Source organism: Notothenia rossii (genome assembly GCF_949606895.1).
Source record: "Notothenia rossii genome assembly, chromosome: 4".
NCBI classification, from domain to species: Eukaryota; Metazoa; Chordata; class Actinopteri; order Perciformes; family Nototheniidae; genus Notothenia; species Notothenia rossii.
Genome location: NC_136902.1, coordinates 21,692,873 through 21,703,877, shown reverse-complemented (window position 1 = coordinate 21,703,877; position 11,005 = coordinate 21,692,873). Strand labels below are relative to the sequence as shown.

At 40.0% G+C, this 11,005-nt stretch overlaps 1 protein-coding gene across 2 annotated transcripts; it reads right to left on the bottom strand.

Annotated features, from left to right (window-relative positions):
• Window positions 1-228: 228 nt before the first annotated feature.
• Window positions 229-10,928, bottom strand: LOC307036983 (differentially expressed in FDCP 6 homolog). 2 transcript variants are annotated; one of them, XM_079677674.1, is made up of 13 exons: window positions 10,782-10,928; window positions 9,711-10,056; window positions 7,893-8,033; window positions 7,603-7,788; window positions 6,542-6,769; window positions 6,312-6,458; window positions 4,546-4,605; window positions 4,316-4,424; window positions 3,924-4,222; window positions 3,671-3,837; window positions 2,112-2,310; window positions 1,511-1,601; window positions 229-1,017 (listed from the first exon to the last, which is right to left on the bottom strand). In XM_079677674.1, exons 2-13 carry the CDS (start codon window positions 9,804-9,806, stop codon window positions 821-823), a joined length of 1,920 nt encoding a protein of 639 aa, XP_079533800.1. In that variant the 5' UTR covers window positions 9,807-10,056; window positions 10,782-10,928; the 3' UTR covers window positions 229-820. The 2 variants fall into 2 exon arrangements, with proteins under 2 accessions (XP_079533800.1, XP_079533801.1); XM_079677675.1 differs by lacking the exon at window positions 4,546-4,605 and having other exon boundaries at window positions 10,782-10,925.
• Window positions 10,929-11,005: the final 77 nt, after the last annotated feature.

Genomic DNA, 11,005 nt, shown 5'->3' with positions numbered 1-11,005 from the left:
ACATTTTGACACTGAAAAGATGACTGACACAAATTCAAACTCAAGCGGACGTGCAGTTTGCAAATTCAGCAGTGTGGGTTTCATCTTGTTCCATAGTGTGGCCTTGGTTAAACAAATGAAACCATTTCAAACATATAAATATGATTTATTTAAGATTTTCATAGTATAAATATTGTATCAATTGAGATTTTATTTATTTCAACAGTAAAGATACAGCCAGAAATCAGGTTAAGGAATCAATTCACTCTTTTATTTACAATTATGTTAACCGACAACAGAAACAGGAAGTTCAATGAGAGCTGCTCTCTCTCTCTCTCTCACTCTTTCCTGTTTATCAGGAGTGATACCTATCGACTGAAAACTCTAATACTGATCCAACTTTTTACGTAAAAAAGTCAAGCTGCCTTCCACTCCAAAAAAATCCACATTTAAAAATGAAATGTTGTTATGTGTCTATATTACAGAGTTAAACAGACGAGCTTCCTTGTATTGTATGTAAGTATTAGCCTTTAAACTTCACAACTTAATTAGTTATTTCAGGATCTTGCTTACAGCTCATGGTTTTTGCACTGAGGTATGGTTTATGTCCCGAACAGACCTCACACAGGCTGCATTCAAAGAATTAGTTGCTTCTGCAAATGCATCTTCTTGCTTAAATGTTAAAAATGGTTTCTTTCTGTGATATGAAGTCAGTACATTCAACATTTAATAGGAACAGTAGTACTGTTGGTAGTTAATTCAGTTTTAAGTGCAGATGTTTCATTGTTTTAATCTCGTACCATCCTTTTCAGAAACCTACGTAGCCTCTAAATTCATGTTTTTATGGGATGTCCATGTCTCCATTTGAGGCATGGGAGTGCCGTTTCTCTAAATCACATTCCGCGCTGTTGTCAACGTTTTCTTTGCTCTCCTCATCCTGATCCTCTGATGCTGATTTCCTCCTGATACGCAGCCCGGGATCTCTCTGGGTCGGGATCTGGAAGCTTGCGAAGGAACTTCCCAACGATGGTCTCTTTTCTAAAAACAGCACAAACAAATTGCTTCAGAAAATGCAGTAAATGTTTACCGCAGGCAAGTGAAGTCAGGCATGGTGGTCTGGATTTGAGGACGCTGAATTAGAAGAGGAATTCTCTGAATAAAAAGAAGGACATTTCAGGAAGTATGTTTAAAGAGCAGGCAATGAAAACAAAACTAAGGGAACATATCATTTTTTCCTCATGTTCTACACATTGTTTTCCACCATTTAGATTTTCATCTTTCTGCACCCTTCTGCAATTGTACAATTCGTAGTATAATATAATTTGTGGACGCCAGGAAAATAGCATTTAGTACCAGAAACACCTGAATTTAAAACAGCTAAGTGGAATTCAATCATAATTCTGTTTACAAATGTGATATCTCAAATGATTTACTGTAAATCTCTAAGGTTTGAACTTCATCTGCTGGTGTGAAAGTTGGATAATGAAGCTGCTTGTTGATCATGTCACCCATTGCCCCATGGGAAACGTACCGCCTGGTCCGATGGGTCGCATCAGTCTGTTCATCTGGACGTTCCAGTGTTTGACGTTGGTGCTCGCCTGGCGGAGTTTCTTCTGGGCAGCCTGTCACAGAAAAAGAGCAGCTTATTAAAATGCACAATACCTGCAAGCAATAATGAACTAAACTACTGTTAGCATTAGCAGCATATATAGCTGATTTTCAAATATCAGCTATTGGAATCATTTAGCTTTTAGGACACAACGTTCTCTCATGTTAAAGAAAAACATATTGACAGAATACAAGGTGTTTAAAATACTGGCTCTCTGAAGTGAGATAAGCAGAAAGATTTAGCTACTGATACCATCGTCAAGTATACAATTCATAAAATGAGTCATATAAAGTCTCCAAAGACTATAATTATGTCTGATTGGACTTTCAAATCATTTTATGGTTTTAAAGGACAGACAAGAGAGCAGCTGCTGCTGCTGTTGGTTCAATGTTTTACTCAAGTATCAAACCAGATCCTAAACAAGCTACATCGCCTCTAAGATCGATCATTAACTTAAATGTAGTTTTGATATTTGGTTGATTTTATTATTAACCTCTAAGGGTTTTTATTTTTGTATTCTTACCACGACATCCTGGTCCACTTTGTGCCGGTTGGCCCGCACCTCTTCCAGCTGCCTCTGAGCCTCATCCAGGGAACGGGACTTAACCTCCATTTCCTGTCTCAGCTCCTGCTTCTCCCTCTGGGTCTTCAGGATGTACTCCTCCTGTTCCTCCTGCAGGCACATCAGGGCCTTCATTTTCTCTTCCTCCTCGCCCAGTAACCTGGAAACAACAGAGGACACAAACAATAACATTATTGTACACAAGACAAGACTCTTTAGTCAACTGGACAACATTATCAATGTGCAGATCACTGCACTGGGACACACTCATCTCTACCGCTATGCTTGGACTGCTGCCCCTCTACATATCCACTTACATATCACACAAACAGTACAGCTATAGACTACGATCTCAAAATTACATCAGTCTGTCCGTCCCCTCAGTACGCACGGTGCTTGGGAAAAAAGCCATATCATACTCTGCCCCCTCGACCTGGAACACACTTCAGCAGGAACTTAAGCTGACCAGTTTGATACCCATCACAGATTTTAAACTCATTTTTTTTTAAACGGAGAAGTCATCTGTGGGTGTTTGCACCTGCTATATCTGACTGTATATGGATTTCAATGACTACTTTTTTACGATGTATTTTAGTGTTGCCACTGTGCTTAGTGTCCTGTCTGTAACTTTGTGTGGTAGTGTTACCACTGAACTGTTCTCTCTTGAAAATGAAACCTTGTGTCTCGATGAGATTTTACACCTGTATAAATAAAGGCTAAATAAAAAAATAGTGTGAAGCATTAACAATCAAAGAAGACTGACATAGAGGACAGAAGCTGCCAGAATATAAAATAAAATAATTGAAGTGTCAACAAATAAAGAAACACACCATTAACTGATGTGTGAACAGTTAAATTAAATGTAGGCATTCATTCATTAATATATCTTTGGTGTATTTATTAATTTTGAAATATATTTATTTCTGTATTTTTCCATTTGTATTCTTTCCCACTATTTCATTTCCACAGACTAATTTTGTTCTGTATTATTGTCTTTATGCATTTCTTTACTATGAAAATGAGGGGTCTGTCATTCAAAGTGGGCAGTGCATTCAACTGTACACTCATCGTTGATTGATTGACATCGTAGTGCAAAGATCAACTAAACATTTGATTAATAATTTTATGCCCACATTTGTATTGTAAATAATATTGGATAAATGACATATTATTTCCCTCATTAAGGTACATATTTATAAATGTTCTTTGGTAGCACCATTCCTTGATGCACAGAGAGCCTGCTGCAAGATGTTTGCAGATTCGTGGGATCATCAGAAACTTTTACTTGAAAACTTTGAGATAGCACAAAAACATTGATACAATAGATCTGACTGATGGCAGCGTTAAACAACTTCCTCTGCCGGCAGTTCAACTTCCTCAGGAACATAACGCAACATGATCTCATTCAACAGCTGAGCTTAAAACCTGCTGTCTGCACACAACACCTCCCTCTTACAAGTGACTGGTGATTGTTTACAAGCTGTTAACCAAAACAAATGACTTCTTATTTAACACTCAACCCTGCTTGAGCGTAGCGGAAGACCTCCTCATCCCGCCTGGCCTTGATCTCCAGCTGCAGCGCCTCCTCCAGACGCTTCTGCATCTCCTCCAGCTCCTGGATCCTCTTCCTCTGCCTCTCGGCCTCCTCCTCCTTCAGAACCATCTCAGCCTGCATACTGACCCGAGCCTTGACACGCACAGCAAGAAGCAAAGTAATAAAAACTCACCTATATTTGCTTCTGATTTCAAAGTCTTTTTGTTCTCCAGACTCACCTCCTCGGCCTCCTTGAGCTGGACCTCCAGGGCCCGCTGCATCTGTTCGTGCTGCTGCCGCCTCCGCTGCTCGTCCTGCTCCAGCAGGGCCTGAGCCTGCTTTTGCGCCTCTTTGAGGAGATCTAGCTCGACCAGCCCCCGCTCCCGCTCTTCCTGCAGGGCCCGCAGCCTCTGCAGCTCCTCCTCTTTGGCGTGGCATCTCTTGTCCCGCTGCTCCCGCTGTTCACGCCGCTTCAACTTCAAATCTTTGTGGAGGGACGTTTTCCCCTCCACATGCAGCCTGATAGCTGTTTGAATAGCTGTGAAGAAGATCGTGTTTAATGTCTCTGTAGGAAGAGGAAGCTTTTCAGAATGATCCATGAGCTATCAGGTGTATATGAGTTCTGTCTGACCTGTAGTCCACTCCTGTCTCTGTTTGGTGTCAGATGCGCTCATCTCATAAGTCTTGGAGAGTGTTTTCAGACAGAACATGCACCTCTTCCCATCCCGGTCTGGTAGCACCTGTTTGACAAAAAAAACATTGATTCCAATTAATAAAATATCCCTTCTTCATTTCTCTTTTAACATTTGTTGTGACCATTTCTTAAACAAACAGTTGTTAGTAGAAAAATGGTAAACTCACAGGGAAAAGGGCGTTTTTGATCCATTCTGAAGGACCAAACACTATTTCATCACCTACTACCTATAATAAAGCATGGTTTTAGAATGAATGCTTGTTTTCCTTTGGAGTAACACATGGTGCACTGTGTAGTGCTCTTGCTAAATAAAAAAATAGCAGAACTTGACCTGGTTTGACATAACTCAGGCTGCTACTGTGTAGCATTGATGAGCTAATGATTGACTTGGTGGTCACGTCAGAGGCCCAGGTAACAATCCCTTATTTCATTATAGTGAGGGACTTATCTGTAGTTCAGTTGGGACTTTTGACGAAATAATAGTTGAGACAACTTTCCTAATCTTTTTTTTTTGTTATGTTATAGGTGGGATAGGTAATTTTGGAGAAACCAGCTCGAGTGCGCTAGAATTTGAAAATACACAACCGGAACAAATCTGCCACTTCCTTACAGAGCCCCTCCTCCAGCACACACGAACGCGCACAGATGGAAGGCTGACAGGCAGGTAGGCCATCCAGTTACTTTAGCTGGGCCGGCTAAAATTATTGGTCTTGCTTTTCACAGTACTACGTTTTCCACAGATGACATTTTTTAATGTATTTTTTTTCAAAGCACTTCAGATATTCATTGCCATCGGATGTTAAGAGCATTCCATGGAATATAACAAAAAGTGTATCTCGAGCCGGTTTCTCAAACTTACCCACCCCACCTTTAAGTGAAAGGGGGAGGTTTGTAATTGTCTCCTTGGTAAAAGAAAGGTGGTTAAATGTTTTGCAAGGAATAATGGGGACCTTAGGGGAAGACTGTCACATCAATTGTCAATATTCTACCGCACCTCCCTCCTTCACTTTAATCAGAATCTTAAAAGAAAGCATTATGATAACTGAAGTTATGAATAAATTGTTTATAAAGTAAGTCAACATGTTGAAGGGGAACATTTGTATAAAGGTGTCTGTGGCTCAAGAGACAGAGCTGCCTGAAATCTGATAATTGGTTAGAGCGGAGGAAGTGAGGTTACCAGACCTCTGTAGAACGCTACCTGTCTCTGCATGACACTACTACACAAGAAAATCTACGACAAAATGTTTGCAGTCAAGTTGCAGTGTGGTTTAGGTAGGTTAAAACACCAAAGAGAATATTTAGATTAAAAAGCATAACAAATCTTTGTTTTGCTGCATCGATTTTCGATTAAATGAATGGAGAACTTTATTAAAGTTTAAATTGATTTACTTCATTTGAAATACTTTTTACACTTTAAGTTAAATATGTCAAAGTTGTACCAATTCAATTGTGTTAGATTACTTTAAGACATAGTATAGAATGTATTGCAGTCCATCTCATAATTTAGAAAAGCTTTCAATAACACTTTTTTTATTAAACTGAGACATACAATTCTGCCTTCAGGTCTACTGACTGTGAGCAGTGTGAGCAACAAGTTATTTATTTGAATCATTTTCTTACATGCTGAAGCCGTAACATTTAACAGTTATTTACAAGAAGGGTGTGGAAAGTTCTAAAATAAAACAGTAAACCATCTTGTGGTCACTTGCATCCTCATCTTGCAACACTTCTCACCCTCTGGCTTAAAAAAATGATATTTCACTCACATGTACAAAGAAAGCAAAGGAGCAGTATGTATCTCTTTTCCCTAACCCTATGCATCTCTTTTCTGGATACACTAACCCTAACCCTAACAATGCAGTACTTTAGAAGCCTGAGTTAACCAGTGTTGACAATGTTTAGCCTTGAAAGAGGATCCCCTCCAGCTGCTTACCTCCACACAGCAGTTCCCATCCAGGACTATGTTTCCCTGGCAGTCCTTGCGGTCCTCCCCGGTGTAGTAGGACAAGCTGCTCGGCCTCAAAGTGAACCAGCGCTCCTTCCAGTTTCTCCTCAGCTGGCCTTTCTTCCACAGATAACCCTGCACCCGACACACATACACTGTCTGTAAGCAACATAATGCAGAGCATGAACCCAAACACAGACATCTGATAGGTCTCCTACCTCTTTGAGGACATCACCAACTATCTCCCTGTAAACTTCCTCTACGGCCATACTGGTTATGCTCTTATCGATTCCTCTGGTTAACTTTCCCGAGTTCATCATCTCCAGAAAAACCCACACAGTGATGCCGGTCTGCTGCACTGAGTCCTGGGAGAAGAAGTCTTCTAATTCAACACAGTTGAATTCGATACTCATAGACATGCATATCTTCTTGAGGAGGTACTCCACCTGGAGAGGAAAAGAAACCAAAGGTCTCGAGAGTGAGAATTAAGCTGGCTCATTTAAATTACCTGTCCTCACTGTATAACAGCCTGAGAGCTATTCATGCTAATCGTTTGATAGCAGATAAGAGCAGTCTGGTTTTACATTAAGTGTAGTGTCAAATATTCAACATAAACACAACATTACAAATCACATCCAACATCGACCTCTCTTTAGGGTTTTACTTATGTTTATTCTTAACTAAATGTTCTTCAGCAATAGTATTTACGACACTACACCACAGATTTGTTTGCACAGTGGTTGGCGTTTGTAGCACATACTATATAAAACTATATAAACTGGATAATGTTTTCTTAAACTCATGATAGAAACTACTCTGCCCTTGAAATGGAGGGTTCTGTCTTGGCAGCGACAGTGAAAAACACACGACAGGAAACCGAAACGAGGTGCAAGTAAGAAACAAGCCCACACTGCTGCATAAACAGAGCGCCGTGTTCCATGAGGCAAAACACAAAGTTTCAGGCAGGGTGTATTTAGTGGTTGTAAAAGACCCAACAACACTTTTAGGAAAAAGATGACTGACTCCATTCTCTGAATTGTACTCAAAAACAAAACACAATAACTTGAGAGTATCCAATTGGCTAGATTTAGAAACAATTGTCACTATCATTAAAATGTAGCCACCATCGCCTGACGATGATGAAGATGTGCATATTTGTTTTTGTATACAGTCTTAAACAAGGAGATACTCTTTACAGACCAAAAATGCTTCTTTACAAAACATATTATTTAAAGTGTTTGTTTTGTGATTCTTTCAATCTTATTCCAGTTGAACCTACCTCATCAGGAACCATAACCAAAGGGTACTTGTCCTCAGAGAGAAAATTAAAAAGGCACCATAGTCGAAAAGCATCCCTCTCTGGCAGAACTGTGCTGCTGGTTTTGTCCGTCTGGTAGTTCTTCTTTGCCGTAAGAGTCCAACAGAGTTCATCTACGTTTTCCTTAGTAAAAGAGCCTTCAATAACCTACAACAACAACATGCAGAGATTAAAAAGACTATAAGAGCAGCCTTGACTACAAAGCTTAGCAATTTAACAAAACATGGAAAATGTAGCTGTGTTTTTGACACCTTATCCAAGATGTATTTGTTGAGGTAAGGCATGTAACCCTGACTGGAAACGGGACCGTCATCATCATCCCTGAAGTGATCCTCCAAAGCGACAGGGTCATGTGGGATACACAAGACTGTGCACAGATTGTGGGACAGCACCTGGAAAATAACAATATACAGGGGGGGAAATGATTTTAAGGACAACACACTGCAGCAAGGAGATGCAGAGCTAATCAGATACAAATCGATATGCTTTTAATGCCATGTATGTGGATGTTACAATATTTCCAAAACTACAGTACATTACACAATGTCAATCTGGCTGGGATAAAACATGTGTGGTAAAAACCCTCAGATAATTCAGGGAGACCATGAACATTTGATCTTTAAGGAACTGACATTTTTCATTTCTGCTGCATCGTATTTCTAAAAATACTTTTCAATGCACCCATAAGTGCAAAGAAAGAGGTCGGGTGCCTGGAGTGAGACACTTTATGAATCAATGTTTGAACTGCCAAAAAGAAAACCTTTATCTGGTTTCATCAAATGAAATTAGAAATGTTGCAGCAGCTTCCTTTCATACACTTAGTGCTGCACAAAGTGCTTAACAGGAGACTGACAAACTAAGTAGAAACACAATAAAACAATAGAGACTTGTGATATAGAATCTAGACATAAGATTGAAAAATGGTCAGAGAAAATATAAAAGTCAAGTAAAATAAAGAAATGATAAAATGGTAAAATCCCCCCCAAAAAGGAATTAAATATAAATGAGACACGTTGAAAAGTCAGAAGATAAGTTATAAGTAACAACAACGAACAAAATCAGGGTCGTTTTTTCAACCTTTACTAGGATACATTTCCATAAGTGAGAGCGTGCAACATCTTGAGATATCAGTTGCATTTAATCAGACTACCAGTCACTGCGTGTTGAGCCATAACCACATCCTGTCTCTAGTCTCCAGCGCAGTACAGCATCTGTAAGTTTTGAGGCCACGGGATGCAACCTGCTAGCTTCTGAGTGCTTTGAAAGAACATGGTGCCTGTACACAGGCTGCATGCATGAGGGGGATAAGCCATGTCATGAGGCTGACTAGCTGTGAGCCAGCAGCAGCAGGCAGCTCATCGCAGGGACGTGGAGGTGGCTGGAAATGGAGTCTGACCCACAGCAAGACCAAGAAGTGACATAACAATGACACCAACAAAATACAGAGACTTCATTGACGCCCTGCAGCGAGGGGACAACAATAACCAACATGTTTCCACTTTGTCCTTGCGCTCACTGTAACAATGTTCTTTTATACATACTCGGGCTCATGTCTATTCAACTTGCTGTTCTCTGATCAGGTCCAGTGCAAGAGGACCCTTTGCACTACAGGCTGGTACATGGAGGCCCAGTGAAAGCACAGCTTGGAGATGAGGGCTCCCATTCATATACAGACTGAGAGCAAACTGTTACTCTGGTGCTCCACTGGCCAGACAGAGGTGCATATTGTGCCCTCTTTCAGCAGGGAGAGCATTTTACTCAAAATATAGAGAACAAATGTGTTCCTTGTTGGGCAGGATTAAAACGCTCTAAATATTGACGGTTATAAGTAGTATCAGGTTGGGTACACACTTAGTTCCTGAAGCACAGAAACAAAAGTAACAAACAACATTTGCATTTGTGACATTAAGTTTGCTAAGCACTTCAAATATGTTCACCTCAACCTCCTCAGAGTAAGCCCACGTGATGGAGTAAGAACTGAGGTAGGAAATTAGGTAGCCGACAGAAAAAGGGAGTGCATTTATAGAGACAAAATGTATAATATTTCAGGTAGAAGACCCCACACTCACCTTCAGCTGAGACTTGGACACCTTACCGCTCTTCTCCAGATCCAGGGCTGTGAAACCGTACCAGATGGACTTTAGCAGCTCAGACCGCAGGTCCATGTCTGCAGCAGAGTTACTTTCTGGTTTCCTCCTCTACGGCTCTTCTTCTTCCCTCTGCTGTTGACACAGGGCCTCTGGTTTGACAGGCAGACACCCACACTGTGTTGCTGCTGTCAGAAGTTGTGCCTGGCTGGGCTGCAGGCAGCGACCCCTGCAGGCCGCTCACACTCAGTGAGGGAGAGGGAGGGTCCGATCGTTTACTACATGATCTGTGATCCTGCCTTCCAATGTTGAAAGAAGTATAAAGGGCCTTTAAAGAAGAAATATTATAACAAAGAATAATTATTATCAAGTCCAAGTGCTTGGTACAGACTTTATTATACTTTATTGTATTTCAAACAGATGTATTATCTTTATAGTTTAATGCTATTTTAGTAGGCTATGTTCTTTATCATTGACTTTTATTGATGTGTAATCAGCATTTTCATGATGTATAAAGTTGGTCCAAGTGGAGATCATTTTGACAAGCTGCTTATATGTATGGTAGCCTACTCTCGTTTAAAACAAGTGATCATGTTTTATCATAAATATATTTTTTGTCAGCAAAATCTTGTTCTGATAAAAATACGATTGAAGTTGTCAAATAAATGCTCCTTATATATGAAGAAGTATTAATAAATACTCAATACTTTCAAATTGCAATAAGGTACAGCTACTACTTGAGTCAATATGTAGCCTACTACTTACCACCTCTGTTGACTTCAGGGACTGGATATACTATAGAAATTAAACATTGGAATTCTCTAGGAGGCGTAATTAGTCGAAATGTGAAAATAAATGGTGACGCTAGTTTGTCTTTTTCTTAAACTGTTGTTCCATTGTTAGCTCTCTGAGTCAGTTTATTTATGACGAATGAGCCTTTAGCTGTTAGCTTCAGGACTAGCTCAAACAAAGCTACACCTAAAAGTTAACATTAATTGTTTATTGAGTCTTTTACATTGTTTTAACAATAAACAAACTGCAAGAGTAACTCACCTGCTAGCCATTCAACGTCAGCCTGATGTCACCTCATCCCACCATTTGTCAAGGGATTCAAATAAATAATGCAGTCATTAAATAAGTGAGAGGTAACCATAATCAAATGTCTAGTACTAACTCTTATATCAGACTGCTGCTAACTCCAAAGATGGCACGACAAACACTGACCTCTAGAGGCCCTTTGAGAGTAAACTAACTGCGGTGTAATCGTGTATCTTTAG

Coding starts and splice junctions, on each gene's coding strand:
- LOC307036983 (XM_079677674.1), bottom strand. CDS start 9,806: ATGGACCTGCGGTCTGAGCTGCTAAAGTCCATCTGGTACGGTTTCACA. Junction 6,770..7,602: donor TGGTTATGGTTCCTGATGAG/GTAGGTTCAACT, acceptor TTTCCTCTCCAG/GTGGAGTACCTCCTCAAGAA. Junction 6,459..6,541: donor TTGGTGATGTCCTCAAAGAG/GTAGGAGACCTA, acceptor TGTCGGGTGCAG/GGTTATCTGTGGAAGAAAGG.